The 13,724-nt window shown below is 39.8% G+C and overlaps 2 protein-coding genes across 4 annotated transcripts in view; one reads left to right on the top strand and one right to left on the bottom strand.

The window, feature by feature from the left end:
• The window catches only part of CMSS1 (cms1 ribosomal small subunit homolog (yeast)), a 230,256-nt gene that overhangs the window by 141,482 nt on the left and 75,050 nt on the right, over window positions 1-13,724 (bottom strand). The window lies entirely within an intron of this gene.
• FILIP1L (filamin A interacting protein 1 like) overlaps window positions 1-13,724 on the top strand; it is a 189,652-nt gene that overhangs the window by 103,577 nt on the left and 72,351 nt on the right. For 2 of the 3 annotated variants that reach the window (XM_017731866.1, XM_008631727.2), the window contains 2 exons: window positions 6,545-6,831; window positions 9,070-9,243. In XM_017731866.1, coding sequence (XP_017587355.1) covers window positions 6,562-6,831; window positions 9,070-9,243 — 444 coding nt within the window. In that variant the 5' untranslated portion in view covers window positions 6,545-6,561. Of the gene's footprint in view, window positions 1-787; window positions 920-6,544; window positions 6,832-9,069; window positions 9,244-13,724 lie in introns of all 3 variants that reach the window. The other variant, XM_017731865.1, reaches the window with a different exon arrangement.

Genomic DNA, 13,724 nt, shown 5'->3' with positions numbered 1-13,724 from the left:
CCTAACCATATATTCCTAATGTAAAAATTTCACATTTGTTCATCTTATGCTTTCATGCTGTGCACTGTGAATGTGTGTGCTTTAAACTGCCAAATATGTGGGCAAACACCACCTAAGACTTAGTAGGAGATCAGTTAATCTACAGAACAGCCTTAACTTGCAGTCAGAGCCACAAAACCAGCAACTAGTCACATGGCATAGGTTCTTTTCTCTACTTTTCTCTGGCACAAAATCCTATGGGCTCTGTGTGTGTGTTTATCTGTATTTATGTATCTGTAGTTTGAGACATGACAAGAATGAAGACTAGATCACAAATTCACACACCAATAACGAAATGACAGACAAGTGACACAGATATATTCTTCAAAAGGACCTGGTCAAAACTTCTCACACAGACTCAGCCTTCTAAAGATGACTGTAAGCCTGGACATATGCAAAATGGACCCAGGAAGATCTGAGCTGCCACACTCAGTGTGTATCCTGCAAAACACCACAGGATTGGAAGGGGGAGGAGGAGGCAACAGATGGTGGAGATTTCACAGTACCTTTACTGTGAGCAGAGTACCATGACAACTCTAACACAGTTCAAAAGACATCTTACTGTCTCAGAAGAGGCTCCCTGTAGCCAAGGGATGAGGAATCTGGCTTGTGGTCAGATGAACATAAACCACAACCAGCACAAAAATGACGTCCGGTTCTCACCCATGCACTTTTCCTGTCTGGGAGTGTTCACATCCTTGGCTGAATCCAGACTTTCTTCCCATTTGAGTAATTGCTGTTCTTGCAGGATCCCCAAGGGCTTCAAAGACAAAAATTTGACAAGATCCTGTGAGAGGGGAAACAGACTGCCAAATTATTTTCTTTCTGCTACTTGACTTCCTGCAATTCTGCATGCCAACAGATGCATCAGGGTACACAGGTAAGCACTCTTGCATCAGTCTTCCCAGAAAAATGTCTTAATCCTGCTGTTTCCCTGCCAGGATGGAAACACTTACTTATCCCAGATTCCCTGAGTGAGGAACCTGTTAAAGGAGTCTCTTTTCCCTAAATGACGAGCCTATGCACCAAAACAGCACGAAGTCTACTGAGAATGAGAGCACAGCCCAAATGAGATAGCTGGTCATGGCACAGACCATACCTCTGAACAGAAAATCCCTCTGGATGCAAGCCATTGCAAACGGTTTTCAGGAAAACACTAAAGCAGTCTACCCAAAAGGAAGGGCTGTTTTCTTTGGAAGTGGGGCAAATCTACCACAAAGCAATGTATTTCCACTTAGGGGAAGAAGAAAAGTTGTAAGCACATTCTGTCAGAGGGCACCAGTTCCAGGAGAGGCTCAGTGATGCTGTGAAATGGTCATATCCTGGGATTCTAATTATTAAAAAGACTTTTTCATGTTCTACCCCAGTTCAGTAGGTGCATTTGCTGGCCTAAAGACCACACCAGGACTACAAAAGGAGAACAAGACAAACCTGCTGGAGGATGTGATGTGGCCTAGCCAAAAGCACCTTCCCATGTCTGGACACTACCCAGCACACAGCCACACTAGGAGAACAGGGACAGGAGCTTAATTTCTCCCTAGCCATGTATGTGAACATGATGCTGAACATGATGCTTCAAAGTAGCTTTTGCTGCACAGGGAAGAACAAAGAAAAATAGCCTGTAGACCTGTAGCAACTATGGTGGGACCCTTTTTATTCTTGCCCCAATCCATATTTATAATAATGGACAGGGGATTGCAGACCTCTTTCCAAAAGACATCATGTGCTTTGCACTCTCCTATTACACTGGCATGCCAAGCAATCAGATCTCAACTCCTTTTAAAAGTCAGTCTGTTGGTAGAAGTCCTATCAATTTCAGCAAATCAAAAGCACTGCCCTTTAAGGGATGCTAAAAACCAGAGAGACATAATTCCTTGCTTAGTCACGGATTTTCAGAAGAAGTGGCAAGTTCTTAACAATTCAGGGTCCTTACCCCTGGGTTTAAGTAAATACGTGGTCCTGTGGAGGATTTTGTTAGCTTGTAAGTCAATCACCAACTAAAAAGGAAAACACTAAAGGGGAAAACAAATGGCAAAATATCTCTTAAAACTCTAACATGAAGCCATCCCTGAAAGATACCTCAGTCTTTCCCACAAAAGTGCAGGGATTTTGGAACCACCTGCTTATTCACTGCTGCCAAAGAGACAAATGCAGTTTCATCTCCTTCAGAATATGACTGAGAAGGTGGAGACCAAGTTCACATCATAGAAACATTTGGTCATTAATTCACCTGGCTCTTAAGGAAAGTATATTTTGACCCTTCAGATTACTTGTTCATCACCAAGAAGAGGAAAATACCTCCTTTATATGCAGAAGAACAGCATTCAGTTCACAGATGAGCAAGATCTTTAAAAAGAAAGCAGAAAATAAACTATAAAAAGAACAAGAACATGAACACTAAGAATAGATGCAAACTTTGCTGAGTTTGTAACTTGCAATTATTTGATTTAGCAGAATGTTTCAGTGTAATCCAATCTCACTCCTCTTAGAATCTGGACTGAGCCTACCAAGTCACACAGACTCTGATGAGCTTGGGAACCATCACACTGTGACTTCAAACAAGATACCAGTGCAAAACCTTCTGTAAAACAGGCACCTCTTAATGTGATAGAAAGTACCATAGCACAGAACTCAGGTCTTGTGCTATTCTATTAGCATAGTTATGGAAAACATATCTCCATTAAGTACCCACAGCATAGTGGTCTGTGATTTCAAGAGACATGACTTCATGATCTGGATGCTCCCTTTCAATCTTGTTTTAATTTTGATGCAAGCAAGGGTTCATAATGCATCATATGAGAATGCTGGCAAGTATCCTTGTTTCTTCTGTTTACATAGCTACAATCCCTGCTGTTTAGTAATTGAGCCAAAACAGGTGAAAGATCACAAGAGCAAGGCACAGACACAGCATCAATTTCTTTTTAGCACTTGTTGTTTACTGTTTTCTAAGGCATCTTATATTGTCATCCTTCCTGGTGCTACAGAGAAAAAGGGCTTAAATTAACTTCTATATAGAAGTTTGCCACAAGATGCAAGAGTCAGTTCTCCAGGAGAAATCACAGAGCCTCTGTGAATTACAAACTCTGTGACAAGAAGAAACACTTCTTCCTTACCTCTTTTTTGGTTGACAGCTTTCTTGTACACAGATGCCATCATTATAGAATATAAGTGTTGGTTGAGATAGATATGCAAAAGGGCAAATTTTACGCTCATTAGTCTAATCTTGAGAACCTGTGCTCACTGTTTTGGGTGCCATGAACAACTGATACTCACAGATTTTATGAGTCTGTTAACATTTTTACCTTGTGGGAAAAAAACCCAACGAAATAAAACATTGCTCTTCATTAACCTTCAAGAACATGGAAAGAGTTGCTCAAAACAGAAAATAGCCCAATGTACCAAAACACACAGGTGGAAAATTTTGAATGATGCTACATGTCTTGAATGTCTCATTACAGTCATTCCAGGGTCTAATAACATTGCAGAAAACCAGGACCCTCTGGAATAGAATGGGTGTTTTTTCTGTTTTGTGCCGTGGTGCAAGGGCACGAGTAGCTGATGTTCTGTCCAAAATGTCAGGTGGGTGTGCTTTGAAGGTGAGTCCTTAGATGGTGGCACATCCAGGGAGTCTGGCAATTTGAAGGTGAGGAGTTTCAGGGTAGGTGGATGGGATGTTTGGTTTTGTCTATTTCTGAGGTCTCACTTTGCTTGCTACACCAGCAGTTACGCTGCGCATCTGAAGTTTTCAACTGGCCTTCCGTTACTCATACCTACCTCCTCTGACAACCACATTAGCACAGACATCCTTCTGTAGACAGACAACACTACAAAGAATAATGCCTATCAGCGTACAGGTAGTAAGAAAGTTTAAGTAGATCAACTGAGAAAGAGTATGTTAATAAAGCAGGCTACTAATACCAGAGTGCTTGTGCCTCTTGTCAGCTACATTCAAGTACCATTAAGAAAGTGCTTAAAGTATACATTTAGTATTTCACTTCAACCTCTAATAATTCACATTAATTGCTTAATTTGATAAATATTAGCATTTGATTTACATTAGCAGATTTGATCGTAGGCACTGGCATTCAGGAATGTCAGAACAGAATACAGGTAAAGTGTACGTAAGAACTCTCAACAAGAAAAGGAGAAAACTCCATCCTGACTGAAAAGACTGAAGAGATGCCATTCTCCATAGGAGCACAGCCTGTCTGGCAAGTCAGCTGGCTTTCACAAGGACCAAGTGCCTTTTGCCACTGCAATAAGGACTGATCTACCTGATTAGGAAGTAGGCATGACAAACCTAAAAGGAAGTCACAGTTAACCTTCTGCAGCTGTGAAAACTGGGTGGCACGTAGCCTTGAAGCCAACAACATACATCCAGTGCAAGAGTAAATGCAGGGGAGGATGTCCTTCTTGGACTGTATTTCCAAGTTCAGGATTTCCAGGTGCACCCAATCCCAAAAGCTTGAAAAGGTATAAAGCTCTTACTTACCTACTGGTTTCTCTTTCCTTCCACAAGAAATATCATATTGACATTTGTTGTCAACAAATTTGACAGTAGCTTGATGTCCAGTTTATACCACGGCTGCAACTTGCATACACGATTATTTATGGACTATTTATGCATTTCACAGTGTCCTGTGCTTGTGGTGTCAAAGCCCACAGACAAGCTCAGAGTACATTCAGTTGTGAGCTGATTTAGCTCACAACTCCTGAATTTGAATTTACAAGCATGAGCCTTTAACTGCACACAAAAGCCAAGCACGCATCCAGCATCTTACACTCAAAGGAAACCAACAGCCTTCTTCCCAAATAATAATATTCTGTGAGCAAGGGGAAAAAGGTGCATATCCTAATAAACAGACCACAGCAAATAAAGGGAATCTGCATTTGACTGAAAGACCAGGATGAACACCAACTTAAACTAATCATCACCAGCTAACATTGCTGCCAGCCTGCTGTGAACAACTCTTGGTTTCCTCCATGCACTATAATAAGCTCCCATCCTAACCTGACACTGTTGATGCTTCACAAAACAGTTTCCAGTGCACACTGCCATGCAAATCTGACACACCTTAGTTTTTTAAGATCTGGAGAAACAAGTTTTTCTTATTAACCAGTGTTTCAAACCAGACTAGAAGAGACTTCAACATTACAGAAAATGTCACTTTCTTTTTCTGTAATGTTTTTGATAAATTCACCCCACTCTCAGTTGTCATCCATTACAAACTAAAAGCTACTTCTGCCTCCTCTGCTCTTGCAGAAAAACAACAAAAGGAAGCGTTCTTAGCATTCAGTGGAAAGTTACCACAGTTAAGGAGAGAAGTCACAGAGTTGAAGATTTAGTCAGAATCCGGTGAAAGGGAGTGGGGGAGGAGGCTCTCGAAGAATTTTATCAGCCGCAGAATTGTGAGGCCAAAAAGCAGCTGAGAAATCATCTAGTGCCTATCATAGACCATAACAATTTTCTGTACTTTTCAGCAATTAGCTTGGCAGTTTAGTAAGAAAAATTGTGCCTTACTGTGTTTGGAACATGTTGAATTTCACCTTTGAATCACATGATCAGGCTGTTGTTTGCTAGATGGTATCCATGACCACAATTTTCCAGCAGAGGTGGACTATAATCCATTCATTCCTTAATCTGAGTGGTGATAACCAAAACACAAGTTCCTGAGGTTAATCAATATTTACACAGTGCTAGTCATTTATCTGCAAAGGCTTTAGAGTATGTTTCCTTAACAGTGGCACTTCAAAGGGGCCTAGTTAGGATAAGTCTCCCTTTTACCAGGTACTAACACCTCTAGAGTGCTGGATTCAAGCCCTAAAGAAGTAGCAAGGTTTTATACTGCATGGTTTTCAGAGTGGACAAGTCATGATCTGCAAGGCAGTTTGGTTTTGGTGGTGGTGGTGTTGGGGAGGGAGCATTTACAGTTACAGGAGGGAGCATTACAGTCTGGATGTGCTTGCTAGTCCCTACATTTTGCCAAATGTGGATAACGCGACTGCGTAGCTTCTCGTAGTGGAGGACTGCTTTTGTGCTTTCCCTTGGAAAGACAGAAAACCCAGAACGCCATAAGGGCTGGGATGCTATTGAAGTGGAACAGAAAGATCTTCCTAGTGAGAAGCTTCTGAATCTAAATTTGCCTCACTATAATAAGTATCTACCTGAAAGGTGAGGTAGGCCTTGTCTCACAAATGGGAAACGTGGTTTGCAGTGATGCACCCAGCGCTGCTGCTAAAGATGCTGCCTTTGAAGTATCAAGGAGGGAATTGTTACAATGGCATAAGACCAGTAAAGACTCACTTCACTACAGACATCCAGTAAGGATCACAGCCCAGTCTTGCTGGTTTACAAAAGGTTGTCAGCTTTTGTCAAATGACAAACAGCCCTGTGCAGAACGGAAAATTACCATTCTGGAGGGAATAATACCCACCATCAATTATAGTAGTAGTTTTATAGTCTCTGTTAGCTAAAACAATTACTTTTTTCCTTAATTTCCTTCAGCTTCAGAGATATAAACCATGCATTCCAGAAGTAACAGCACCGAAAGCCCAACCAGACCAAAGCTGAGCCAGCCAAGGGCGAAAGACCACCACAAAGAAGAGGTCGGTTACAGTGGGAGAGGAAATGTACAAACAAGGCAGAAAGAGAAGGATGATGTAGCCCAAGCCAGTACCATCCTGAGAAGCCCAAAGGCAGAGAAAAAACAAAAAAGTTCTGTCAAGAAAAGGGAGGATCTCTCTCGTGATGACTTGCTATTTCTTCTCAGTGTCCTTGAGGGTGAATTACAGGTAATGTATTGTCCTACTTTATATTCCAAATTAAAAGACACTCCAACCTCCAGCCCTCATTCCCCCATCCACCATAAACACGTGCTGCATTTAAGAAAACACCTTACCTAGTCTGATACTGGACTAACATGAAATGCAAAGTACAAAACCACTCCAAAATTATAGCTACTATAGTTATTACAGCTATCAGACAGGAAACATGATCTTTATACCAGAAGTAACTCTCAAAGCAGAGAACTCACAAAACTTTCTAGTTGTGCTGCCCAGTTCTAAGTATCTTCAATACAAAGTATTTGTCACTGTAAAGGTGACATGGAGAACATATTACAGACCTTTAAGATCTTTTACTTAATTATTTCTTATCCCTACTCTCCTTTGAAGTCATGAGCTTTACTCCCTATGAAACAGTATGTGCCAGTTCACAAGAAGTAACTCATTCAACAGTATTCTAACACCCTTTGCTAGAAAAATCAAAATAGCCATTTCATTTCCCATCATATGAAGCAAAAGTGTTACATGCCACTTAGCCCACAAGTTACTGGATTTTGAAGAGTGAGCATTTTTCTACCTAGAAAATGAACCATCTGTAAACTGGTAAATGATGCCTAAACTGGTCAAACGTAATTTCAAGAAGTGGGAACCAGATTTCCAGTGAGCAGGGAAAATATTTTTGTATTATTTATATATTATTTTGTATTATTTATATATTATTTATATATATATTTATATTAATATATAAAATATATTTGCACGGAAGCAGTGACTTTAAAACTGCTCACAGGCAGAGGAAAAAGCAAACTGGCCAGTGTCCTAAATGGGTGTAGAACATGGTGTCAGAGTTTACTACCTAGACAGTATTTGGGTAGTTCTATTCTTAACATATGTGTGTATGTTTATATAATAATACAGACATGCTTAACAGAACACACATGTGATATGAATATTTAATAGCTGCACCAATCTGTGAGGGTAGATCCAAGGAAAACTTCTACAGATTGTTTCATTATGCAAACAGAAAAATTTCCATGTTTGCAAAACACTTCTCTCTTGCCCACTTGGGCTTTCTTAATTTAGGTTAAAATTCAGATGTCACACATTTTTATATATTTATTTATATTATACGCACACTCTTCATTACACATGCATCATATAAATATGTAAGTATATATATACACACACACTTCAATTATTAAGATTTAAAACTGGAATAGAGTGAAATGAGAAACTGGAAAACAATGAGCCTGACATGAACTTTTTAAATCATGTCAGAAATTCAAAAGGAAGCAGCACCATGAATGAAGAAGATGAGAAGTCATCTTTTATCCCTTATTTTCCACCTTCTGTAATGCCAAGTCAAATTGCTGAAGATCAGCTGTTAATCCAACCATAACTAAATTTTCTAATTTAGATGTCATTCCTTTCCAAATTCCACAACATTCAAGATGCACAAAGATCACTCTTCTATTTTTTTTTCTGCAGTGCTAAGGATTAGGAATAGACTATTTCATATTTTAAAATTTACTTAAACATTCATAAATAGGGATACAGAAGTCTTCCAGCCAAAAGGTGTCAGACTGAAAGTGTTGTCCTCCCCTGATACATCCTTCTCTCTAATTTCCTTCCTTCCTATTCTATCCTTCTAGGATTAGCACATACTTGTTTTTAACCGAGATAATTGCAGACAATGGATATTTGAGACACTTCTTGTAGTTATATCACTGCAATGGAGGCCAGGGGCAACCTCCACCACCAGAGGATGCAGGGTGGGAGAAAAAAGCCCCAGATGGACACATCTGTAGTGGGTTTAAACTACAGAAGCCATCTGCACCTAAAACATACAGAATGTACAACACTTTCAGGCTTCAAGAAGCATCTTACCATCCTGTACTAACAAGTCAATTTTTAAAACCACAAGCCAAACTTTGCCCTGAAAATTTGTCTTGTGAATGCTACACATTGGTCCAGAAACAGCAAAACAATCTAATAATTAAAGATATACTTAATCTTTGATGAAGGGACTGAAGATCTTGGAGTTATGTTGAACGAATAAAATACAAAGACCAATACTTCCCTCATGCTTTTCAACTGTCTTCATATTACTGACTGTTTTGGAGCACTTTACATACACAGACTTATTTTAGAAGTTTTTCAGTTTTCTTAAAATCAAAAGCAGAGAGCTAACCTGTAAATACATATATACATTTTAACAAGATAAAACCTTACTTTGTGTTTCTGCAGGCTCAAGATGAAGTTATAGGAGTACTTAAGGCTGAAAAAATTGACTTAGCTTTGCTTGAAGCACAATATGGCTTTGTTACTCCCAAGAAGGTGTTAGAGGCACTCCAGCGAGATGCTATTCAAACAAAGGCTGAGCAATGGCAAGAAGATATTTATGAAAAGCCTATGGGAGAGGTAAGAATGAGTAATTGATATTTAATCATAGTTCCCACCAAATTCAACAGAAAATCTCTCACCCACTTCTGGGGAAGAAGGCAAATGAGCTTTAAATCCAGAATGGAACATGAGTGCAAGTGAGAGCAGAACAAAGTCCAAGGTCCAGCTGGGACCCAAATCTGATGATCCTCACTTATACTGCAGACTGGGGGTTTTACACATCAACAGACATGATTTTGTCTAATTCAAACCATCTTCTTTTTCTTCTTCCCTTTCTGCTATCCACATTCCCAGCCCATACAAGCAGAAGCCTCCCTAGTCCCCACTTACCTCATGGAGGCCACCTTACCAGTGGCTGCAAGGGCCCATCCAGCAGTAATGACACAGCTGTCCACCTCTGCATATGCCCCATTAATTTGGGAACAGTCATGGGGATACCTGCTTGGTCTGCGTAGTTACTATAATGAGCTGGCATTAGAAACTTCAGCCAGGCAGAAATCTAATATTCTCACATTATACCTAAGTAACCTTTAGCTTAATTACAATGCAGCAGCAGCTGCCATACTTTCTGAACAATGTTATCTGATTCCTTTCTGCCCTGCAATGCAAATCACTGGATATTAAAGCACCTTCATATCAGAATGTGGTTTTTTATCCCAGGTAGTTGTCTCCAACTCAGAGAAACATTTTTTAACACACTGCTTAGTATAGATAAACATCACAAAATAAAAGCAGAAATTATGAATAAAATTCTCCAATCAAGTTTTCTGAACAAAAATGTATCTAAGGGCACAGAGATCATTCCAGACAAAATTATGTCAGGCAAAAGGTCAACTCTCATTTCAGAAGCTCAAAGGTTAAAATCTCTGCATATAATCCGAAACACATAAAGTTCATCTGTGAAGGTTTATTTATTTTAGAACATTGTGGTATTATGTCATAGAAACTTTGAGCACAAATGGAAATGATTTGAGGAGAAGCTCAAAACAGTTTGAAAACATAAGCTCAGTCTGTTACTTTACGTAAGTTTATACACACTTTTTCCTTCTTACACTTAATGGCAGAGAAATAATTTGTAGCACCACTGGATCTGGCAATTTCAAAAGGCAAAGGTAAACACCCTACTGAAAGGGTAGAAGGACCACTGCCACTTCTTGGTCTTGGTAAACCAAAAGATGCTGTAATAGGGAGGCATTCCACAATTTCAGTTTCAAAACTCCCTGAATTATGTCAGAGACCCGTTTAGTTGTTTGGGTTTTTTCCTTTTCTTTTGTATTTTTGAAACACATATAAAGACTGAAGGAGAGGTGGAACCAGCCACAAAGTCTGGGAACAGACCATTTAAATGCCCCCTTGGCTCCTAGGACAATGTACCTTTGTATCTGCATGTGCATCTCACCCTTGACAGTTTTGCCCTGTAGCTCTGAACACAGAGAATCTTCCCAAAACTCAAGTGAAATTACAATGAATTTCAGAAGGCAACTGTAAGATTTCCAGTCCTTTAATGTTATATCACAATTCTCTACCTACTCTAAACTTTAGGTGTCTTGGCAAATTTCATTAAGAACGTAGTGGGAAAACTGGGTGACTGGACAACTTTACTCATTGGGAACAGGGTACATTGGTGAAGAAATGTAGCTAATTAGAAAGCAGCATTAATACATCTTCCTTTGCAAAACCTATGAGAAGTGCGACAGATCAAAACCATTTCTTCTTCTAGTCAATGCAGAATAATAATATAAGAATAACTTTCCCTGATTCAAAAATAAACAATCTATTGCTAAAGGAACCAAAAAACCATCAGAGATGGTGATATAGGAAAAGAGAGATAAAGATGAAGATACACTTTATCTTTACCACAGTAGTGGTGTCTTTTTCTCTTCATGGTATCAAAAAGCAGATTCTGGTTTCTAACTCTCCCCAATATGCAGCCAAAGATAAAAAAAAAATCATGTGCCTCACTGTTCAAAATAGGACAGACCTCCTACCACTTTTGAGAACTCCTCTAAAAGTAGTGAAACAAGAGGAAAGCCTGTATTTTGCATCCATCAAGGATACTTAAAAACTTAATCCATTTTTAAAATCCCATTGCCAGTCATGTTGGGGAAAGATGCATCCTCATCAGTCTTTTAACAAAGTCTATCTGATTGTGTCCTCACAACATCTTGTAAGTGTTGGTCAAAACTTTCCAAGGACCACAGCTGTAGGGCACCAGTAAGTCAATCAAGTCACAGGAAGAGACTAAAACAGCAGGGCTGACAAGGTGGCATTCAGAAGAAGACCACCAACGTATCTGCGTGGAAATTTGGCTCAGCTAGGGTTGAAAAAGGCAAGGGAAGAAGTGCTCCCATAATCTCTGGTAATCCTAAACTCAGGATTATACATTTATAAACAATGACCGTGAGGATATTATTAACAGGAATAATATTACACTGAACTTTGGATAAAAAATGTAACTACTCTGGATTTTATTCTGGCACACCACCAAAACCAAAACAATCTAAAAAGAGAAAAATGAAGAGTTCAGTTCTGATGTAATGGATATGAGATACAACATCCTAGTTTGACTTCAGTCAAGAGTTAGTGGCAAAATATAGTTAAACTATTAAATTTGTGTGAATTTTTAGCTTGCTCAACTGTTCACAGTTACGTAAGGCTATGCCTCTGATTTTCCATTGTATTGTACAGCATGTTCAAGTATTAATTCCAGCAAAAAGCCCATATGGTTAGTAAGAACAAAACAACAAATCACTTAATTAAGATTTTATCACTTTAATTTTCAACAGAAGACATTTATACTGCTGCTTATTAGTCCTCTGTGGTTTTTAGCTAAGAACTGTGGAGGCTGAGTAAACTTGTGTGCATACATATAAATGGGTATTTCTGCATGGGCAGATCTAGCATTTGGCCAGAGTAATCTGAGGAACCCGGGGCTGTTGGAGACGCTTCTGTCTGAGGATCTCACACCAGCAGGGGTTCACACGACTTCTCTTTCTTCTCTGCTGGATACGTGGGAGTCAGCCACGAGATCGTACAGAAAAAATGCAAGGTCAAATTTGCTCCCCAGGGAGGTGCCCTTATCTTGGAGCGGGACACATCGTTTTCTCAACAAACCACACGGAAGTGCAGCAACCCAGTACCAGGCTCTGCTCTGTGTGGTTGTGCAGGGAGGGAAAGGTGTGCTGCACAGGGACACGCAAGTGTCACAAGGCCAAATGCCCATTCCCGTTACACATCACACATGCAGATCTCAAGTGATGTAGGATTTGCTGTTTCTCCAATTCTCTCCTCTATGACCCACCTGTACCAGGAGACAGTCCCAGCACTCCTTCCCTTCCCTCCTGAGCTCACACTCTCCACCTTATTCCCAGCCACAACAGCCAAATGCTTACGGCTGAACTGATTTGGCAGCATGCTTAAAAAGAAATAGAGATGCATCTTCTAGTCCCAGCAACAGGAGAAAACTGCAACATGCAAACTGCTTTAATACAGCAGTTTATTTACTTTTCTCTTACCCTTTCATGTGAGCAGGTCTCCCCAAGACACTACCGTTCTTTTTCCCATTTAAAATTCTTTAATTCCACCTCCCTGCCTTGAATACACACCTCACCCATCCCAAACACCAGTTTGTAATCCAAACTGTTGTAATCTCAACAGTGACAAATGCATTACTGTGAAGTGTAAGGTACAGAGAGCTGCAAGACAAAAACCTGGAATTACTACCTGTTTTTCTTGCATACATGCTGCTTGGATTACTGCTTGAATTAACCTCTTGTAGCCATTCAACAAATACTCCAGAGCAAACAAAATATACAAAATGTATATAACCCTGTTGGCAGGTCCCACATCCTTTACACCAGTGCAGGAGCAGGACTATTTTATACTTGCTTGGTTACTGTTGCTTGGCTGATGACTAACCCTCACCTCAATCAAGCATTTACATGTTTGGAATCAGGATCATCTGAGTTACGATCAGCTTGTAGCCAGAAATGTCAGTGTTTTCTTATGACACCAATTTACATATCCCCTCAGATTTTTATATATACTTTCAAAGTGGTGGTCCAATCCACATAAATGCCTTTGCTTTCTTGACCCCACCCATGCAGACTGACTGCTGAAAGAAACTGGAAGTTCACACCTTTGCTTTCTTCCCACCTGACCTCGCACTGAGGGCCGAGACCAGCAGGCACTCATGCAAAGCTGATGCCCAGTCTGTATCAATTTAAGCAAAACTGAGCCATAGTTGTAAACAGCACTGCATCAGAACTTTTTCAAAAATCAGGAGGCAGGTTGCTTTCTGAGAACAGTGTGTATTCACCTGACAATATTATCTCTAAAAAGACAAGGGTTAGAAACTTAGGTGATGGCACACCTAAGTGTTCCAAAAACCCCTCCAAAATCTTGGGAGCTGGGGTGGGCAGAAGGTTGATAAAATATATTTATGTTAAGTTAGAAGATAAACAGAAGATTTCAATTTTTTAAATTTCCACTTCTGGTAA

The sequence above is a fragment of the Corvus brachyrhynchos genome, unplaced genomic scaffold (genome assembly GCF_000691975.1).
Source record: "Corvus brachyrhynchos isolate BGI_N302 unplaced genomic scaffold, ASM69197v1 scaffold3, whole genome shotgun sequence".
NCBI classification, from domain to species: domain Eukaryota; kingdom Metazoa; phylum Chordata; class Aves; order Passeriformes; family Corvidae; genus Corvus; species Corvus brachyrhynchos.
Note: the sequence above shows the minus strand (reverse complement) of the source record. Positions and strands in the feature narration are given on the sequence as shown.